We start from the raw sequence: 22,510 nt of genomic DNA, 5'->3' as shown, positions 1-22,510 counted from the left end.
GTGTGACGATCACACGCTTAGAGAATCCCACCTCGTTCTGGAAAGCAAGTCCCCTCCCAGCCATGGCAACCTCTGACCTGACTGGTAAACTCATCTGAGCTGGGGATAGCTTGATGTGGGTGCTGACAGGTGACTCTGCAATGCTACAGCTCACCATCGAAGGATCTTCTGTTCTCTGCCTACATAAAAAGGTCAAGTTTGGATCTCAAATATGGACTCATAACTTTATGGCCTACTGTCTTGTCTCCTGTGGTTTTTAGCCCAGCGTGGCTTGCATGTTCAGATGTTGCAACTGGCCAAGATGACCACACTCTCTGCACTCCAGGCTCAGCTTCATCCTGTGATCACAGTACCCTATACTGACTTCCATCTATGATACCAGGTGGTCAGTTCTCACCAGGCCTGACCCAGCCTGATCCCTCTTAATCCACAGCAATTCCAGTACCCCAGGAATAATCCTCAGGTATTTCAGCAGCAAGACTTGGGTACCAAAGGAAGTGACAACCAAAACCAATCTTACACATTCATCAAAGACATTCTTTATAAACTTGAGCCAGGACTGTGTCATGACTTTTCATAATTTTCAACTGTTTTTCTACTAATTAGTATGAATTTTTGAAGCTTTACAATAAATCAACAAATAGGTTAAAAAAAAAAAGCGCTCTATGGGATATGCAGAACACCACACCTTATCACTGGTATTGATGTCATCTATTTCCACAGAAAGGTCTTCTTCAATCTCTTCACCAATACTTATCTCACTTTTCTCTGAGCGATGGCTGGTACTAATTTCAGGAGGGGAAAAAAAAAATAAGAACTCTGAAAATAAACATTTAAAGAGATTAACTACCATTCTTTAAACATTCAGATATTTCTTTTCATCCTTTAAGTAAAATATAACATTAACTATAATTAATTTCATACATATTGTCCTGCTTGACCCTTAAAATAATGTGGCAAGGGCAGTAGCAGTCAAGTCAATGTAACAGATGAGGAGATGAAGGTTCAAAGCAGTGACTTTGGTCACAACAGCAAGAAAGAAACCAACCCAGATTTTTACAATTTCATCTACTACATCATGCTCTTTCTCAAAAACTGTATAATAAATTATAAAAAATACAGACTTCCAATTGGAAAGATAATCTGTCAACTAAATAAAATTCTCAGGCATCTAATTTAAAATTTCGAATCATATCCACAACAAATATTACTTCTACATTACATATTATATTTCTGTGTATAAGAAAGGAATCAACGGGCATGGTGGCTCTTGTCTGTAATCCCAGCACTTTGGGAGACCCAGGTGGGTGGATCACTTGAGGTCAGGAGTTCAAGACCAGCCTGGCCAACATGGCAAAACCCTGTCTCTACTAAAAATACAAAAATTAGCCAGGCGTAGTGGCACGCACCTATAATCCCAGCTACATGGGAAGCTGAGGCAGGAGAATGGCTTGAACTTGGGAGAAGGAGGTTGCAGTGAGCCCAGATTGCGCCACTGCACTCCAACCTGGGCAACAGAGTGAGACTCTGTCTCAAAATAAAAAGAATGGCAATCTTACTAGGGCAGACCACATATTAAGAAATGTGATCTGATTCAAAAACCTAATTTGAGAGCGTCATTATTTCAAGTCAAATGGAGGCAATTCCTGCCACAAAAAGGTATGGAAGGAAGAGAAATTCAACACTTACAACATGGCAACTGTACTGCTTCTAAATGACTTCTCAGTTAATTCTTCAATGTTTCTCTTCATCTCATTCTTACTACCAAGTTTCCTGAACATAATGTGTCTATATTCTAATGTAAAATCAAAAACATGCTCTAAAGTCAAATATTTAATTTTGGATTAACTATCTTTTCTTCACCTTCAATCAATATGAACAACAGAATCAAATACACTAAAATAAGCACCAAATGTAATTTTGTCTTGTTTGTGTTTGGAAATTGTTTACAAATATGTATATATTTATGTATTTGCCCAATAGTTTTTCTTACCTGTTAAAATCATCCACATAGTCATCATCTTCTCCAGTTCCTGATAAGTTTAAGAAAAGATATGTTATATCTAATACACATCACAATTTACCTACTATTAAACACACATTTCCTTTAAAAAAACTAATTATATTGCATCATTTAAAAAGTCCAGAACTAGAAATAACATTTTTAGCATATATAATATGAAGACAAATGACAAATGAAATACCTAAGAAATAATAAACTGTTACAAGTGACTATAAAATGTGGTTAACACCTCATCTTTACTCCAGGTACTCTAAGGCAATTAACATGGGGCACGCTCACGACTAATAAGGTCCCTTGACTTAATGGCATATAGCAATAGCAAGTCATCATTAATCCCCTCTAAGTACTAGATGAACTACTGAGAGTTTTCAACATGCTAATTGTTTCGTTATAAAAGTTAAAAACACTCACGAAGTGTGAAGAGGCCACAGAGCACAGCAAAAAGGGCACCTTCAGTCAGACAGAGCAGGGCTCAACTGCCACTCCACAGCTCTGCCACCTGAGAATGTAAGGTGCCCTTTCTTGGCCATGTCCTCAGCTCTGACGTACAGCCAAAGCCACACCAATCAGAGTTAACACAAGGATTCAGGTACATGGTGTGCTTAACAGAGACCTTGGTCCACAGTAAGATCTTAATAAAAGGCAACTGAATGAAGGTGGGATGGTGAATGGTGAGGCAGTGTTACCAGTTTCTCAAAGTGTACCACGAGCCTTTGATAGAGTGGGCACCTTAAGATCAACTTAAGGCTATAAAGCACAAATCTGCAAATCAGCAGCCCTTCCCTCCTAGGACTTCTGAGGGCTAGATAAGGAAAAAGGGTTGTCAGCCTCAAAGCAGACTTGGAGGCACATGAGAGCCAACTTAAAATGTGAATGGATGGCCTATGAAAGACCCGGGAATTATGCACAGCCACATGCAGAAGATGTGGATCACAAAAAGAAGACCTGGCTGACAGGTCTTCAAAGAGCCGTTCAAAGATCCTGTGGGCCTTGTCCTCCATCCTCCCTCAGATAAGGCTGGACTGTCTCTAAATCGGTCGGACTGCTGTGGGGATTCAAGCTCTGTCCAGACAGTTGGATAAGGTCAAATCTATGATTTGACTTCTTATGGTCAAATCTTATGATTAATTTATCAAGCAGATGAGTGATGACTAGGTCCCCTAGAGGTATAGCAATGACTAAGATGGTATCTCAGATCTCAAGGAGCAAACACTCTAGTGAAGAGAAACAGTGGAACAAACCAAATACTGCTAGTGCAATTGGGAAGAACTCCAAGGATGCAACTGAGTGGAAACCTAGGTTGCAGAGGTACAAATTATTGGGGACAGTGTGTTCCAAGAAGAGGAAACATGTGACAGCCCTGAGGTGGGGAAGTGTGCGGTGGTTTGAAAAACCACCAGTGCAGCTCAGAGCAGTGACGCACGTCTGTAATCCAGCTACTTGGGAGGCCAAGGCGGGAGGATCACTTGCACCCAGGAGTTTGAGACCAGCCTGGCATTGCAAGATCTACCCAAAAATTAAAAATTTATTTTTAAATTTTAAATTTTTAAATTTTTAAAATACCGTCTCAAAAAAAATTTAAAAACTATCAGTAAGGAAGCCACACAACCATAAAACAATGAATTTGGGGAACAGAATGGGTGGAGGGAGAAAAAAGGAGTCGCGATCAGAGGGGTTGGCAGAAGCCAGATCATGAGAGCTTGGCTGGTCGCAATAAGGATCTTAGCCTGGATACAAAGGGAAGCTCGTCTGGGGTGGGGTGGGGGAAGACAGGAGTGACAAAGTCCAGGGAAGCACTATCTCACTTCTCTTTTCCCGGAGATAATCTTACCACCGCAAGAAGAAATGTGCTTACAGGAGGCAACAATGAAAGTAAGGAAAGCAGAAGGCTGTCAGAAAGTCCAGGTCAAAGATAACAGAGGTAAAGGCTTGGGTCAAGGCAGGTGTCCCACAGATAAGACAGATGGGTAGATGATATGGGGTGGGGAGAATATCAGCAAACAAAGAAAACATGAGTCCTTGTTACTGCTACACTCAAATCTTACCCAGTAATGAACTGGAAATCCCTGACCATAAGCAGTCAGGAGGGACGTTTCCAGCTTCCTCTCCTCTTGAGAATTAAGAGCTCGTCTCCACTTAGCCTCAAAGGTTAAAGGGCTGCAAGTGCTTTACAGAAACTAGGCACTGTTAGGGCAAACTAGGCACTGTCAGGGCCGAGTAGGAGAGGTGGAAATCTGATTAAACAAACCGTGTATGTGGCTGGTTTGCAAGTGCTAAGTAAAACCAGCAGTGGCAGCTACTAAAATGTCAGCCTCCAAGGACCCATCATGGTGTTCCTATGTATGAAGGCCAGTGAGGAGAGCAGAGGTGGACACTGAGCTGAGACAGCAAGGACAGCTGTGGCTGCAATGTGGACTTAAAGGAAGCTAACTGGATTCCCCATCTGCCAGCATTTGTAGTCAATTCAAAACACAAGGTATTTACTGAATAATGTGCTATAACACATTAGATTCTGACTTCTTGGTTATGTATTGTTTAGTATTAACAATAATTTAAGCCAGTGTCAAAATGATTAACAGAATACATATAGGTTGAGCATCCCAAATGCAAAAATTTGAAATCCAAACTTGAATGAAATCCAAAACTTTTCGAGTGCCAATGTGATGGTCAAAGAAACTGCTCATTGGAGCATTTCAGACTTTCAGATTTTCGGATTTGGGAGGCTCATCTGGTAAGAAAAATGCAAACATTTCAAAATCCAAAAAAATCCAGATTCCGAAACACTTCTGGTCCCAAGCATTTGCGTTAAGGGATACTCAACCTGTACTACATTACTTTAAGGGTCAGCAAATTTTGGCCCTCAGGCCAAGGATTCTTGTTTTCTTCCTTTTTTGACAGTCTCTCCTCCCCATCCCATACCCTCTGTCTTATCTGCCCTTACCCCAGTCATCTTTGGCCCGGACTTCCTGACAGCCTTCTGCTTTCCTTACTTTCATTCTTGCCTCTGGCTGATGACCTGCTTTTTTTCAGCCTATAAACTAAGAATGGCTTTTACATTTTTAAAGATTGTTTAAAAAAAAAAAAAAGACCATATGAGACACAGTACATGCCGTCAGCAAAGCCTAAAATATAGACTATTTGGCCCTTTACAGAAAAAGTTTAGTAACTCTTGCTTTAAGTATGCAAAGTACCTATCTATAAACACTCCATTTGGGCACTTTTAATATTTGTCTGCCAAACTAAAATAGATTGTGCTCTAAAGCTTTATTTGTAGATTATTTCTTTGGAACTCAGAATTTAAGTTCCCATTGATATGATTATTTCAGTGCTGTCTAAATAACACACAGGCAGTAACACACAACGATGAGGGCTCTGTGTGATGCAGCAGGACTCCAAAAGCAGCATGACCTTGGGCAAGTTACTTAACCTATATTCTTCATCTGTAAAAATGGAGATAGTAATAAAACCTACCTCATAGGATATGAATTAAATAAAATAATTCCTTGGTACAGCACCAGGCACTTATCACTAACATCATTATTCTCCTAGGCTAGTCCACTAGCATCTCTCTACGTATTACTCAAAATATCTAGAGTACTGTATATTTAAAATGTGAAAAACCCAGACAGAACACAACATTGTTGCAAAACTAAATAAATCTTTATTTCTACTGAATCCTAATGCCTAGCTAAATAACAAACATCCAGCTAGTGAACTGGTAGTTCTCACCTGCGTAACTACCCCAATTCCAACCCGAGGTAAGCCTAAGTCCCGAGAGAACTGAAGTGAAGGAGCACACCACCCTCCTGCCTGTACCCAGCAACTCTGAAGCCCCAGTAACCACATTCCCTCCTAAGGATGAGAATTCTCAGCAGCTCCCCACTCAGAAACAGGCGGGAAAACCCTCACTTTGGTAAGAGAATAGAGCAGTCAAGAGAAAAAAGCTAAAAGGTTTGGCAACGAGTGAAACACCACAAAAGTGAAAAAAAACAGAACACAAAGGGGACAGGGCAGCCATCACAGTGCAGAAGTCAGGAGTAAAGTCTCCAGTGGCAGTTAGCCATTGAGGTCGAGTGGAAAAGAACATCTAATGGCAACCACAACCACAGCTGACAGGAAAAGCACAAGGGAGGGAAAGGGGGCAGGCCCACCTAGCCGGCCAGCCAGCAACCAGGACGCACAAAGAGCAGAGGGCAGCACAACCAGCAACTCAGTTACCAGGACTCCAGGGCACTGTGTGAACAAGAATCCAGGCGGCTCAGGGAACATTTATTCTTCTGCAAATGGGGGAACAAAGTAACATAAAAAGAAAACTAACATTTACTAGGCACCTACCATGCCAGGCACTGTACTTTAATTTACATATGAAGAGATATTTAAATCCTATTTATTCTTTAAAACAAGGCAGATGTTACTAGTTCCACTTAACAGATGAGGAAGTAGCAGTTTAGTTTATCTCCCTACGCTACCCATCAATCAGTGCCACATCTGAGATGTCACTTCCATCCAACTCCAAGCCCAAGTTCTTTGCACTATCCAAAATGTCTCTCCAGAAGAGGGAAGGGCGTTCTCGGAGCTGCCCCTCGGACAGGGCTGGGTTTTAAAAGCACACGGGACACAGCTGTCTTTCTCCCCAACCTGCCTGTGCAGCTGTCTTCCAATGCTTCCATGTGTGAGTGATTACAGACCAGGAAGCGATGCCATCACATCCACAGAGAGCATAGGAAGTGGCCATCGAGAAGCTGGCTGCACCGATTCCTTCAGGTCAGCAAGTTTGCCTTTACATAAATGAGTCTGCCTAAAGTATGCCTGTCACCCTGCTACAGTCTTGTACAGAACAGAACACTCAATGAGAACTGTGCTCTCAGCATATGGTGCAGGGCTCGGTAATGTTCACACTGACACTCTTACTTCCATAGGAATGAACGTACTTACATGGCAGGCTTACCAACTTCTGCTCCATAGAACAGAACTGAACACATCTCACAATTTTTCTTTCAATAAGCCTGTTTCCCCATTAGACTGAATTCTCTGAGGCCTGGACCATGTACTACCAGCATCTAGCAAATGGCTCTGCCTCTGCACAAATTTTTCTATCTGAACTGAAATATCTTCCCTTCTCTCTTATACATCTACTTAACCATGAAGCTTCTGCACAGAAGTCACTTCTTATAAAAGGTCTTCCCTGAATGCCAAGACTGGACAAAGGTAACCTACTAGCCATTTCCATACAAATATATACTGACCCTTTTACACTCAAAATTATCTGTAGATGCCCGTTTAATGTTCATATTCCTGACCAGAATTCAAACTCCATGAAGACAGAGGTTCATGAGGACATGATGGCTGTTGCTGTAGCCATCTCTCGTATAGGGTGTAATCCTGAACACGTAAAAGCCATTCAAACACCTGCTGAATGAGCAGCAGCAGGAAGGTGTTCAGCGTAGGCAGACTGAGTCACTTCTTTTACAACCTTACCCTAAAAATAATCACTTTAAAACGATCAACACAAAAACTGGAAATCTAGTTACCTAATCCAAGTGATCCAATTTTATCACTGATCAATTTCAGATCTTTCAAAACTGTATTTCCCCTTTTACCTGTGAACAGGAAAAAATACTAGCATTAGAGTGACTTTTAGAATACAACAGTCTCTAAACCACATCAATTTTTGTTGTTGTTCAATATGGGGGCTTCTTTATGACAGGAGCATAATAACCTAAAACTAAGGAAAAAATAAACTGTGATTAATGAATGCTTAAACTATGCATTACAACCCTTTTTTTGAGACGGAGTCTCACTCTGTCACTCAAGCTGGAGTGCAATGGCGCAGCCTCGGCTCACTGCAACCTCCGCCTCCCAGGTTCAAGCGATTCTCCCGCCTCAGCCTCCTAAGTAGCTGGGACTACAGGCACGTGCTACCACACCCGACTAATTTTTGTATTTTTAGTAGAGACAGGGTTTCCCTATGTTAGATAGGCTGGTTTCAAACTCCTGACCTTGTGATCCACCCGCCTTGGCGTCCCAAAGTGCTAGGTTTAAAGGCGTGAGCCACTGCGCCCGGCTACAACCCTTTTTAAACCATAAACAATACTACTTTATTGGAACACAACCACCAAAAAATATTTTTGCCTAATTATAAGACATCACTTTCCATAAACAGCCCTGTTAGGTATGAATTCATAGACTACTGTTAATTATTTTCATGAATCTTATTTTTCCTTTGAACTTCTAAATTTTTCTTCAATGCAACTGCTATTTCATTTACTAAAGTGACAATCCTCACTGGTTTTTGGTCCTTCGTTCTCAACGTCCTCTCTAAATGATCATTCTCTAATCAGTGTCAGAATGACACGTTCATGATGTCCTGGATTCCTTTCTTAAAGGTGGCAGTAACCACAGGAAAGAAGCAAATCGGAAGGGATACGAACCTTATAAATACATGGCTGGTTTAAGAGAAGAAACAGGTCGGCTCTCTTATGTGCCCTAGGAAGTCCACAGTATATCAAGCAATACAAAAAGATTCGGAAGTACTGGACAATTATGCAAAACTCATACTGCAAATTCCTAGTGAATCTACTTTTGGAAACTTTCCAAAAGAGGTACACGAAGCTCTGAAACACTACGCTAATTAAATACAACATTTACTATTATATGGTTTCCAAAGGACCTCTGCCCATCCTACCTGTTCAGGGCTATGCTGTTTAAATTCCTATCACTGTGTGGGGAGAGGTGGGAAAGTAACTAGTGCCAGAGCTAGACTATTCCACATGTAATCAGTGCTCTTTAGCTCTGCTGCATTTACGATGACATGTCAGGTCATTCTTGAAAATGATCTGCAGAATAATTTTTTATTTAACATTTTATGATACTTACTGTGGTATCACTAAACAAATTTTTTAAAATTAATTGAAAGCAAATCCGACTCAAGTCACTGTAAATGTCCAAAAAAGGAGAGATGATTTAAAAATTATATTTCTATAGATAATGCAAATCAGCTAAAAAATCAACTAAAAAGTATTCCGATGGTATGTAGGTATAGGAAGGGGCAGAATACAAAACAACATATAAAATATGACCACATAAGAAGTAACAAAATATTAACAGGAAAGATTTCTGAGTGATAAAATTATAGGTTATTTTAGTGATTTTCCTGGAAAAAAAAAATCAACAATAATCATATAGTGCTTAATTAGAGAAAAAATATCCCGAGTATTCAAGCCCACATCTTTGGGCACTTACTCTCAGAGTCTTTTAAGGAAGGGGCCCCCGCCAGGGAGCTGAGTCCACTTTTTAAGGGGGGTGCATCCGAGAGCGAGGCCAGGCTTCCTGGTTGCTTCCTAGGTTCACTCCTCCTAGCAAGAAACAAGGACAGTTAATCGGTGGTGCTCTTATGTTCTGCCACTAAACACTTTTATCCTGCCACTGAAACAAAAGCAACTTAAAAGATACTTTATATGCACAGTGGCTGGAAATCAAGAATATAGACTTTAAAAATTCAAAACCATAAAGTATACCAAGGGAGTGCAAACTACAGATCAACCACAATCAGCACAGCCAGGGTGTAAGAAATCAGCTCACCTCTCTTTAGAATTCTGTTTGATAATCTTATAAACTAAATTGACCTCTGCACTGTGATTTTTTCCAGAAGCCCTTTTCCATCACCCAGACATGCAGCCAAGGGACAATACAGGAGTTTACTAGCAAATAAGTGCCACCTCACAGATTAAATATTGTTTACAGAAACCACAAACAGCCATGCTGATGAACTCCCCTTAAAGTCATGACCACTAACCTCAAGGGTACCTTTAACACTGCCCAACACCCCCCGGGTTTCCACAGTCCCTTCTCGCCTTACTTTGTTATAGAAAGATTTCACACTTTCTCCGCTCTCTTCAAATCGCAACCTCCGTCCTCCATCCTCACGCAACTATGAACTACGGTGACAGCTTGCACAGGTGCCACCATCATATCCACCCCCTGCCTACAACGGGACCCACATGCTCTCCACTTTTCCAGCAAACACAAGCCCCTGCATGGGATTCCATTGCTGTGCAGCCCTCCAGGAGTTCTCCTCTCACTCCCTTACATCATTAATTCTTCCATCTTTAAAGCTGAGCAGTTCTCGTCTGCATACATGCTGTTCTTTCTCCCACCTAAACACGCTTTTCAGCCCTAAATCCTACCCCTCCAGCCACCACCCTGTTCCTCTGCACACTTTTACAACTCATCATAAAACTATCTGTCATCTACAATCCTTTCCTGTCTTGAATGTACTCTAATTCTCTCACCTGCCTCACACCCCCATTCCAACAAAACTGTGTCAAGGTCATCACTGACCTCCAGATGGCTAAATCCAATGGCATCATACAGCTACTCCTCCCTACCGCCACCTCCAAAGACACCACTCTCCTGGTTCCATCTCCTCCACTGCTTCCAGCTCCCTACTCTGGCCTCAGGGTGTGCAGGACCTGCTTCCTTGGTGATCCTCTGTAGTCTCCCACACCCACATTATCTACAAACTGAAGACTCCTAATTTACATCTCCAGCCTAGACCTCTCCCAATCCCAACTCACATACCCAATCGCCTACTTCGGATTTCCACTAGCAATCTTCTCTAACTTAGCACAGCGAGAGGGGCCTCCAGGCTTTCATGCCACCTGTCTGTGCAATCCACTCTTCCTCTTGCCATTCTTCATCTAATGGGTTTCCAACCTTCTAGTTTTGCAGGCTAAAAACCATGATGCCACTCTGGATATTACTTTTTTCTCTAGCACTTACTGGCAAATCCTTTTCCATCTAACCTCAAAATACTTCTAAAACCCACCTGTTTCTCCCCACCACTTCTATCACTTCTCACCTGAATAATCATTAATGGCCTCCTACCTGGAAACTCCAAGTCCAACCTTCCTCAGCAACCCTGGGATCCTTCTGTAATGGACGCCGGATCAAGACCCTCAGGGCTTCCAGTCTCAAAGGAAAGCCATCCAGCCCCTCATCTCTGAGTCCACCTCATCTGATCCCCATCTTGCTCTCTCTGCTACGCCCCCACTCACCTCCCTGCTGTCTGCTGTTTCCTCTCCCCAGAGCTCCATCAACCCATGGCAACTCCCTCATCTCCTCTAGTTCTTTGCTTACTGGGCAGCTCCAAGTGAGGCCCCCTCCAATTTGGACAGCTGACATGCACCTGCCCTGACCACACACTTCGGCTTCCATCACTGTTCTGCTCTCATCACCCAACACACCGCAGCATAACCCTCATTGCCTGACTCCGTTGCCAGAGCGGGAGCTTCCTGAGGGCAGGAGTCTTCCTCTTCTATCATTGCTGTACCCCACCCTGGAACAGCCCTGGCAAGTGGCTGACAATCTACACTTACCTGTTAGAATAAATCATGTCTAGGTTTTTCTAAAACCTGGGGTTGTTTTACAACATCAAAGGCATTAACAATGCATAATCAGATTTATGGATCCAATAATTATAAACCATCCATAGTTCATTATTTTTTAACTACAAAATGAAAACATTTATTTTTAAACCCCCAGTCTCACAGTTCAAAAACTATTTACTCACAAACCATAAGTTTTCTCTGGCTTGGGAATGGGATCATCAAAGAAAGAATCTCCTTCCATATCATCTTCATCTGGACAAAGGCCGGCTTTGTCTTTGCCATCTAAAGTTTTGTTGCTTAGAAAAGATCCAATCTTTGTTTCATGGGACAGTAAGTGAAGGCTGCTTTTGCTCTTGGGTTCTGACAGAGAGACACTTGTATCACTCTGATTGGCCTCATTGTTGGCTTTCTAGAAAGAAAGAGAAAAGGCCTCCTTGGTGAGATAAAACTTTAAGATATTTTAAATAATAAAAGAAGTCGCATGAGCATAAGGAAACCTGTGTTTGTGTGTGTGCAACCTCTGTGTGTGTGTGGGGGGGGGCGGCTCCCAGCAGTGTGAACTGCAGACCAATGCCATGATTCATCACTCCATCCCCAGGATTCCTAACATGGCAAACTTTCAAAGGTGGAAAAATATTAGAGAAATATATTAATACCATTCCTTTCCTCTTTCCCTAAATGGAAATAGCTTTAGTATACCTATCCCATTTATAAACACTTTCCCATTGAGAAACAATTTCCCATCTCCTCTTCCATATGTCATTGCTTTATAAATTACCTTAAATTAATACATTTTTCAACTTGAAAACAGGAGAGACCACTACTATTAAAGGAGAAAAGAAAGATTACATATGAATGAACCAAGCATTAAAGTAGTCATTCGTAAAAATAGCCATTTTCCATCCAGTGCTAAACACAACAGGCATCAAGGTGAAAGACACTGCCTTCAACCACTCAAATATAAACATTTGCTAATTAAAATAATTATCTCAATTCTGACTTCCAGGGTAACTTCCTAACCTATACTTATTTTGATGTCCATGGACATATATATCTATGTGTGTGTACGTGTATATTTCTCTACATATCTTAACACAACGTTATAAAAAAAATTCTGAATCATCCTTATCCATGCCCTTGGATATAGAGTGATGTTACCACTTTTCTTTTCTTATTTTCAGGGAGTCCTAACCTTCACGGCTGACTTTCACGCCATTCTTGGTCAGATTTCTTTCTGCCCTTAGACGGGTCTATGTTAACAATAATAATGAAAAAATAAATAATGCTAGTAATAATAAAAAGTAGTAATAATAAAAAGCAGCTAACATTTATGGTGAACATTCAAATGCTTCACCTTATCTCATTTAATCTTCAAAATGGCCCTATGATCTGGAGATAGCTTTATCTCTGTGGATATAAATAAGGAAACACAGAGACAGACATTTATGTCACTTGTCAAAGTCTCCAGTTAGTTAAGTGGTAAGGTCAATATCAAAGTCAAAGCCTGATTCCAGAGGTTAACTCAATATTTATGCTATTCGGCTAAATTATAATGAATTTGTGGGCTTTATGGGTTAAAAATGGCAATTTCCCAAAAATCAGCCTTGTGTACTAAAGAGAGCAGTATTGTGTAAAATACCTGGAGTACTAGAAAAAGCACTCAACTGAAACAAAGAATCTGGAATGTAGTCCAAAATTATTAACTGCATTTTTTTTTTTAAAGAAACAGGGTCTCACTATGTCACCCAGGCTGATCTTAAAACTCCTGGGCTCAAGCAATCCTCCTGCCTCAGTCTCCCAAGTAGCTGAGTTTATGAGATTACAGGCACAAACTACACCCAGTCGTATAATTTTTTTTTTTTTTTTTTTGAGACAGAGTCTCGCTCTGTCACCCAGGCTAGAGTACAGTGGGGCGATCTGGGCTAAATGCGCTAACTGCAACCTCTGCCTGCCATGTTCAAGCAATTCTCCTGCCTCAGCCTCCTAAGTAGCTGGGATTTCAGGCGTGTGCTACTACGCTCGGCTAATTTTTGTATTTTTAGTAGAAATGGGGTTTCGACGTGTTGGCCCGGCTGGTCTCGAACTCCTGACCTCAAGTGATTCACTCGCCTTGGCCTCTCAAAGTGCTGGGATTATAGGTATGAGCCGTGAGCCACCGTGCCCGGCCCATATAATCTTAAGTAAATTAATTTCCTAGGCATGAGTTTCCTCAAGAATTGAACTAGATTCGTATTTTTCAGACCAAATTATATCTAGGAGTTAAGAAAGAAGGGATGGATGGCTGAGAAAGAATTAAAGAGTAGTAACTACTGAAGCATGGTGACCAAAGTTTGGGTTAGACATCATCAAACAAGATGCTCTTGAAGGATGGTTTCACTTTTCATATGGGTACAGACAGAATGCATTATGCACGTCTTATGATATACGTTTACATCTTTACACCAGGTAGAGGTCTTGACTAGTTGACAGTAGGCAAGATACATGCTGTGCAAATTTAGTGCCTTCTAGAGAGCTATACATTCCATTTTATTAATATAAATTAATGATTATAAAGAGATGTCTGAAAAAATAAATACCAAGTTATAATTTTAGACAACATATTTTCAAAGAGGCAGAAACTTTCAAAAATTTCCTAACAACTTTCTTGACGTTTTCCTGGTATTATCAAATATCGAAAAGTATGTAATTCACACCAGTTGTAATTTCTGATTTTTACATTAATAATGGATTTATTTAAAAGAATATGCATTTGGAAATAAATACCCTGATGTGACATTTAAACATATGTACAATGACAGAGCCTGTGGCCATGACAGATTCCCCTTCTAAACACTCATGAGAAAGTACCAAAGAATAACTGGCATGAAAGAAACTGAAAAATGTAAATGTAAAGCAACATTATGAGAAACAATAATTATACTGATTTCCCCAAGAATTCACACTGCCAACGTAACTTAAATCCACATAATGAACTATCTAATATCAAAGCTGAACAACTAATAGGTATCCATGATTATTTTTTGACAGGTTTGACCAATATTCCTGCTATGGACAGAAAGACCAGTTTTAGGAAGACAAGTTTTACAGAGAATTACTATATTACACAACACATACTTGTAAACATAACATAATTATTTTGTTTTAAAAATATAGTTCTCTTAATCCAGGAAGTAAAAATAAATTCTGAAACAATCTGCTTTGGAACTGCTCTCAAAATCAAGTTCTAAATCACACAGTAACATGTTACTGCTTTATAACTATGGCTCATTTTTGCCAAAAGATCATTACCCAACTAGGTTATTAATGAATTCACTAAACTTAATTCCAAATAAACTTCACTACTTAAAAAATCTACACAGAGGAGAAATATTTGTCATCAACACATTTTGCAGATTAAAACCAAACTGAAAACGTTGAGAGTAGTTTCAATGGTTCCTCCAAGTATACAGCAGATGTATGCGTGTACACAGATGCTCAAACCACAAAAGGCCTTACCTGATAAACTGTCAAGTGAAAATATCACAAAGTTAAAAATGGGCACTTCATAGACATGATGAAGTGCAAAAACACAACATCCAAAAAATGTTGGACATTCATGACCATGTGGCTGACTGGAAGCCATGGCTCAAGGTCACTGCCCGGCCCCGAGAGAGAATCGTACCACCAATTACTGTCCTGGGAAAAGATCAAAACTCAATGCATGGTATCTACTTAATGTATATCACTTTTGTACCATCATAAAGTCGAAAAAGCATAAATCAAACCGTTGTAACATTGGGGACCATCTGTATACGTATGTATACCCTGGAATCTGCTTTAAAAACCCTTATCATGAGTTAAGACGAACTTATGTTATGTACATTAACTTCAGTTACTTGAGTTTTATATCACCTGGATTTAGCTAAGTTGAAGATTCAAAATGAAGCTAAATAACTAAGGTTAAGTATTGTTTAAAAAACAAGAAATAACGATTTTAAAAATACAAGGCCAGGCATGGCGGCTCACACCTGTAATCCCAGCACTTTGGGAGGCCGAGGCGGGCACGAGGTCAATAGATTGAGACCATCCTGGCCAACATGGTGAAACCCCGTCTCTACTAAAAAAAAAAAAAAAAAAAAAAAAAAAAAAAAAAAAAAAAAATTAGCTGGGTGTGGTGGCACCTGCTGTAATCCCAGCTACTCAGGAGGCTGAGGCAGGAGAATCGCTTGAACCAGGAAGTTGGAGGCTGCAGTGAGCCGAGATCACACCACTGCACTCCATCCTGGTGACAGAGTGAGACTCCATCTCAAAAAAATAAATCAATAAAAATAAATAAATAAATAAAAAGTATATACACTGGCTGGGCCCGGTGGCTCATGCCTGTAGTGCCAGCACTTTAGGAGGCTGAGGTAGGCAGATCACAAGGTCAGGAAATCCGAAACCATCCTGGCCAACACAGTGAAACCCCGTCTCTACTAAAAATACAAAAATTAGCTGGGTGTGGTGGCACCTGCTGTAATCCCAGCTACTCAGGAGGCTGAGGCAGGAGAATCGCTTGAACCAGGAAGTTGGAGGTTGCAGTGAGCCGCGATTGCACCACTGCACTGCAGCCTGGCAACAGAGAGAGAATCCATCTCAAACACACACACACACACACACACACACATCATGGCAATGCCTTAGAATTCATTTTCTGGACAAGCACAGAAGTTATGGGTCAAACTGTATCCCACAAATGAAATACGTTGAAACCCCTAACTCCCAGTACTTCAGACTGTGACCTTATTTGGAAAGTGTCACTGCAGATGTATTTAGTTAAGATGAGCCCATTCAGGAGTAGGGTGGGCCTAGGTCCTAACCCAATGACTGGTATCCTTGTTAGGGGGAAGAGACACAGAGAAACACAGGGAGAAGTCCATGTGAAGATGGAGGCAAAGACTGCAGTAATCCATCTACAAGCCAAACAGCATGTGAGTCTAGCAGCCACCAGAGCTAGAACAGGAGACACGCCCCTCCTGGCACCTTGATTTCACATTTTTAAGCCTCCAGAACTGTGACACAATACATGTGTTGTTTTAAGCCACCCAATATTGGTACTTATAATTACATCAGCCCTAGGAAACAAATCAACTTATTTCTAACAAAAAACTAAAACAAGTTTTGTCTTTTCATAAAAGTGAAGGACCTATTGCACAGCACTACAATGGTCATTAAGTTCTCTTGGCTGGAGTTCAAGACTAATAATAAGCCCTATGGGAAATTACAGTGCAGCCATAAGAAAGCTTTAGTATATATTTAAATTACCCAACAGTACACTCATATAATAAAGAAGCCAATCATTTCTGGACTAACAAAAAGGCAGCACTACAGAAGTTTCACAGTGAAAAACCTTAATTTTTCAGTAGTCAAAAACTGAATTGTATCACCAGACTGTCTTAAGAACCTGAAAAAAAAAAAAAAAGAATTTTTTCCAAACTGTTCATGTAGGAGAAACATCAGTCAAAGAAACACTATGGTGTTGCAAAAGTATTCAAAAAATTCATGCAATACAGTTGTCCCTCAGTACCCAGGACCCCTGCAGACACCAAAGTCTGAGGATGCTCAAGTCCCTCATATAAAATGCTATAGTATTTGCATATAGCCTACACACATCCTCCCATATGCTTTAAATCATCTCTAGATTACTTGTAATACCTAATAAATGTAATGTTATGTAGACAGTTGTATACCATTATTTTAAAATTTGTATTATTATTGGCCAGGTGCGGGGCCTCACACCTGTAATCCCAGCACTTTGGGAGGCCAGGGCAGGTGGATCACGAGGGATCAGGAGATCGAGACCATCCTGGCTAACACAATGAAACCCCGTCTCTACTAAAAATACAAAAAATTAGCCGGGCGTGGTGGCGTGTGCCTGTAGTCCCAGCTACTCCGGAGGCTGAGGCAGGAGAATGGCGTGAACCCGGGAGACAGAGCTGGCAGCCAGCCGAGATCATGCCACTGCCCTCCAGTCTGGGCAACAGAGAGAGACTCCACCTCAAAAACAAAATAAATATAAATAAATAAATAAATAAAATTTGTATTATTAACCATTTTCCATCTACACATGGTTGAATCTGCAGGTGTGAAAACAAAGCATGTGAAACCTGCAGATATGAGGACTGCCTGTATTTAATTCTCTTCCCCACCCATGCCTCTGTCTCCCACCTCCCTCCCTGCCAACGACAGTTTCTGATCCATGACTTACTAATGAATTATTTAGAGAAGTAATTTTACTACAGTTTTTTTTTTTTTTTTTTTTTTTTTTGAGACGGAGTCTCGCTCTGTTGCCCAGGCTGGAGTGCAGTGGCGCGATCTCGGCTCACTGCAAGCTCCGCCTCCCGGGTTTACGCCATTCTCCCAGACATATATTTTGAAAGTTTAATTTGCTCACCTAGAAAAGTAAATACTGTAAAATTCCAGGACCACAAAACAAACCTTTCTAAAAACTCAACTGCTTCTAGAGAAACTCTATCCTTTCCATCTATAAACAATCTGTAATTCCTACAGATCACAATAGAACCATGATTTTCTAGCTGTAGGAGTAAGACTTAAAGACGACCCTATAAATAGTTTTTCTACTTTCTACATCCTCAGCCCTCCCACCCTACCCAACCAGCAGCTCATGGAGTTCAGTTAACAAGTGGTGCCAAGATGTCAAGTCTAGAATCTCGAATGGTTAGGATTACAGAGCTGACCAGGCAGAAACGGAAGGGCTAAGTGTGGGAACATTCATGTATCCAAGAATCCATTCATTCAGGATGGTGTGGGAGTGTGATAGGGAATGATAACATCTGGTTTGGAAAATCCTGAGGTTGAGTGCCAAAGATACAAAAACATATGCCCCAAAACCTACATGTGATGTGAAAAAGCATCTCAATACATATGAGTTTTAAAACACCTGAAAACTGGGCCAGGCACGGTGGCTCATGCCTGTAATCCCAGGACTTTGGGAGGCTGAGGCAGGAGCATCACTTGAGACCCACAGTTGAGGATCAGAATGCGCAACCAGAGCAAGACCTCTGCCTCTACATAAAAACATTTTTTAAAAAATTAGCCAGGTGTGCTGGCATGCACCTGTTGTCCTAGCTACCCAAGAGGCTGAAGTGGGCACTTGACCCCAGGAGGACAAGACTGTGGTGAGCCATGATCACACCAATGCACTCCAGCCTAGGCAACAGAGTGAGACCTTGTCTCTAAAAAGAAAAAGACACCTGAAAACTATTTGTCAGAAGAAAGGATGATCTTCCATATTACATTTAGTATAATGATAAAGAGCAACTAATTCTAAATATTAAAAACAAAAAAATATAAATCTTACTCAACATTTCCAAATGGCAAAAACCTAAGCTAGTAGGGCTTATCAAAAGTCTGCTATAATTTTCTGATACTTATTTTTTTTTTTTTCAAACAATTAGGATGTTTGGTACAACTAAATGGTATACAATGAGATAAATTATCACAGATGATACTTTGGAAGTCAACAAGTGTTAATATATATTTCAAAATTATTAATTCATTTAAAAATTGCCCTCCCATTTCATATTTATACTCCTTATATGCCAAATCTTTTATCTGTAACCTTTATTTTTATCTTTATTGTCTCTCAGCAACAACAAAAATAAGAACTTCAGTTTTGCCCAAGTTACATCAGTTCAAAAACCCTACAAATCAATTCTAACTGTACATATTAATGATTTTTTAAAGTTTATTTATAATATGAATATAGCTTCCCTGAAGAAAGTGCCCAGGGTCTCTGAATGAACCACTAGTACTTGCCCCCTCCTGCATTCGAAAGTAACTGGACACATGCGACACTCCTGATCAGTGCTCCAGAGTTCCGGGAGCAGCGGTACCCTTGGCCCTCCTGCATCGCATGCCCAGTTCACGAATGCAGGACAGGCGGGGCTCCCATGATGGCTTTGCACACCTTGGGAGGCGCCACTCACCTACCATGTGGATGGCTCCATCTGGAGTCTTGCTGTGTACAGCCTCAACCACATGCAACATAGCATCTGGATAATTAAGATGTTGAGAATGTTAAGGCTGCTAGGAACTTACTGCATGCACAAGGCAAAGCAGAAAGGCAGGGAAACAAAGAGCTAAGGGCTTACCCATATAAGTAAGGCTGGCAATAGGCTACACAGGCTACAATACAGACTTCTCACAAGGCAGTTCAGAAACCAGATCAGAAATGTACAGGGAAAAAGATTTCCAAGTAATTGAGGAAGCATCCTGGCCTTCAGGAACGTAACAATGAAATAGAAGAGACCCAAATTACAGACTAAATCCTGGGATATGGGCCCATCTAGGTTCTTCAGTCCCCTCTCAAGTCAGGGCACACACTACACTCTGCCCAAAATACAGCAAAAGCAAAAGTCTGGCCCATCACAGTTATATCACATCACACAAAGTGAAAACCACATCTCTTAATACGCCTAGGCTCTATGTATAAACTTCTTGAAAATGTTTAAGTTGTTTAAAACCCACAACAGCAATAAGATTATAAACGCTTAATACTATAAAATATGCTTTTAAATTTTAGAAAAGTCCAAGAAATTGATTTTTAAAATCTATTAAGAAGTTTTATATCTTACTTAAGATATGTCTCATCTCTCCAATTAAACTATAAACTCCTTAAGTGAGAACTGTTACATGTGTTGCCCAAAGCACTGACACACAATAACTTTCACTATGTAAATGTTAAAAAAAAAACAACTTAATCATTATTTTAGAGCATCTTCTTGTTTAATAACGCATAAAGAACAGTATGAACAAAGAGAATACAATAGTAGGAATTTACCTTTGAAACTACTAGAACTAAAGCCAGCTAACACAACAGGTGGAATTTTTAAAAAGCTTTAATTTTGAAGATTTTCAACTTAGTGAAAATATCTATACATAACCGAAGTTCAACATAGGACTAATGAATCTCACAGAACTGAAAATTAAACATTTTGTCTTATCCTAAGGAGATGTAAAAACTGTACTGACAATGTTTCTAAAACTTCTAATATTTAAATTTCATAAGCAGCTAATCTACCAGATTAGTCAATTTTTGCGATCTTTAGGGGAGGAGGAAAAAGCAGCCAAGGCCTTGGTGGTATGCAGCACTGGCCCCCAGCAGTCTACTGTGAGCAGGGGCTCTGAATAAAGGGTCACGAAAGTGCAATTGTCTGAAAAATGACAGAACACAAATATGTCTTGGAGGAAATAAGTTTAATTTTTAATTTATCAATGAGAACTTATCCAAAAAATAGTTTGATGTTCTATTTTCCTCAGATAAAAATCAATGTTAAAAATATGTGTTTAATCATCCATTCAAAAGAAAAATCCATATTTTCAACTCTTTTTTAATTGCCAACAAAACAGGAATTTTCAAAGTAAAACTGAGAGCATGGTTTTAAGATTCGACAGTATGATTTTCACCTGGATAAAAGCTGACAGTGAAATTTACTTTTTATTTCATGCCATCCTTACTGTTTTGTGTTTTTAGACAGAGTCTCACTCTGTCACCCATGCTAGAGTGCAATGGCACGATTTCAGCTCACTGCAACCTTGCTTCCTAGGTTAAAGCGATTCTCCTGCCTCAGCCTTCCGAGTAGCTGGGATTACAGGCATGTGCCACCACCACCGGCTAATTTTTGTATTTTAGTAGAGGCGGGGTTTCACCATGTTGGCCAGGATGGTCTCGAACTCCTGACCTTAAGTGATCCGCCCGCCTTGGCCTCCCAAAGTGCTGGGATTACAGGCGTTAGCCACCGTGCCCAGCCTCAAGTGACATTTCATAAGAAAACTGAGAACCCAACCTGACAGGAGCCCAGCACTCCAGGAGGCCCCAGAGTTGAGACCTGATGCCCACAGGCTGCTTTTCTCCTCTGCCCTCATGCATGTTACCTTGTCACCAGCCTTCTGCCCGCTTGTCTTCTTCTTACCTTGTCCTTTATACCTTGGTATCTGAGCATGAGAATAAAATGAGATTTTACCACAAAATAGAAATCTTTAAAAATAAATTAACTCATTACCAAACAAAGATGCCTATTGAAAAATGTCTCAGAAGTGCAACATCTAGTGAATATGTTCTGTGAGGCCTGCTTTTTTGGTCCTTTCTTAACTCTATTCCTAAAGTGATCTACCTCATGTTTACTGTTTCCAATAGTTACTAGGTCAAACACAGATACTGTAGCCTCCACCTGCTCAGCTTCTACTGGGTGGAGAATCACCTCTTTCATGCTACATTTTAGCAGCATACTAAATAAGCCTCACTTGAGTTCCTAGGAAACTTCCTTGAAGACTTGTCCTGACCTCATCTGATCTTTCTCAGGAGCACACAAAGCTGGTTCCTAAAGGTTGGGTGGACGCTACTCTTCGAGAGTTTCTAGCATTCCCCATGGGCCCTCAAGGCTGATTAGGTGCCAGTAGGAGGTAGCTAGCAAGAAGAGGGTAGGGAAAGTACTGGATCCCAAATCCAGGTCCTTTAGTACTACAGACATTGCATTTTACGTGTCAAAATAAGGGTTTATCTTTGAACAGATGCAACCCTACACAAGGACTATCTAGGGTGTTTCTGAAGAGGGTTTATGAGGCCAATTGAGAAATGGGGACTCAACTAAAATAACGGGATGGCAGCAGGAGAAGCAGAGACAGCTGTTAGGACAAACGCTGTTCTCTAAAGCAGCCTCAGGACAGTCCCCGCTTCTCTGGAAAAACTCACAGCATCATTTCCTGACTGACCTAAAACACTGAGATTCTCATTTTAATTCTTAGATCTTAAAATGTATGTAGAGAGAATAAGAGTACGTAAAACAGACTTTACTATTTTACCCAGAAGACATACCCTATATGTAGAAGGTTAGGATTGCTAATTTGCTTTAAACACAGTAATAATTTGCTAAAAAGAGCTTCCAAATAGTCAAATGCTATAGGTACTGATAAGTATTTTGGAATATTCATTAATTTTAATTTTTCTAAAGCCAGATATTTTCATGAAAAGTAAAGCTTACTTACATAGGCTGTTTTATTTGCAATTAATTTAAAGAAATTTTAAAAACTTACTCATGACCTTATTCTGTCTTTGGGG

At 40.4% G+C, this 22,510-nt stretch overlaps 1 protein-coding gene across 5 annotated transcripts in view; it reads right to left on the bottom strand.

Annotated features, from left to right (window-relative positions):
- Positions 1-22,510, bottom strand: part of CEP43 (centrosomal protein 43) — a 42,491-nt gene that overhangs the window by 5,697 nt on the left and 14,284 nt on the right. Inside the window, exons 7-12 of one of the 5 annotated variants that reach the window (XM_050787052.1) lie at positions 21,328-21,387; positions 11,595-11,821; positions 9,266-9,378; positions 7,555-7,623; positions 1,994-2,033; positions 689-785 (exon numbers count right to left, since the gene is read on the bottom strand). In XM_050787052.1, coding sequence (XP_050643009.1) covers positions 689-785; positions 1,994-2,033; positions 7,555-7,623; positions 9,266-9,378; positions 11,595-11,821; positions 21,328-21,387 — 606 coding nt within the window. Of the gene's footprint in view, positions 1-688; positions 820-1,993; positions 2,034-7,554; positions 7,624-9,265; positions 9,379-11,594; positions 11,822-21,327; positions 21,388-22,510 lie in introns of those variants that run through there. The other 4 variants (XM_050787053.1, XM_050787057.1, XM_050787055.1 and 1 more) reach the window with 4 other exon arrangements.

Source organism: Macaca thibetana, chromosome 4 (genome assembly GCF_024542745.1).
Source record: "Macaca thibetana thibetana isolate TM-01 chromosome 4, ASM2454274v1, whole genome shotgun sequence".
Lineage (NCBI taxonomy): Eukaryota > Metazoa > Chordata > Mammalia > Primates > Cercopithecidae > Macaca > Macaca thibetana.
Note: the sequence above shows the minus strand (reverse complement) of the source record. Positions and strands in the feature narration are given on the sequence as shown.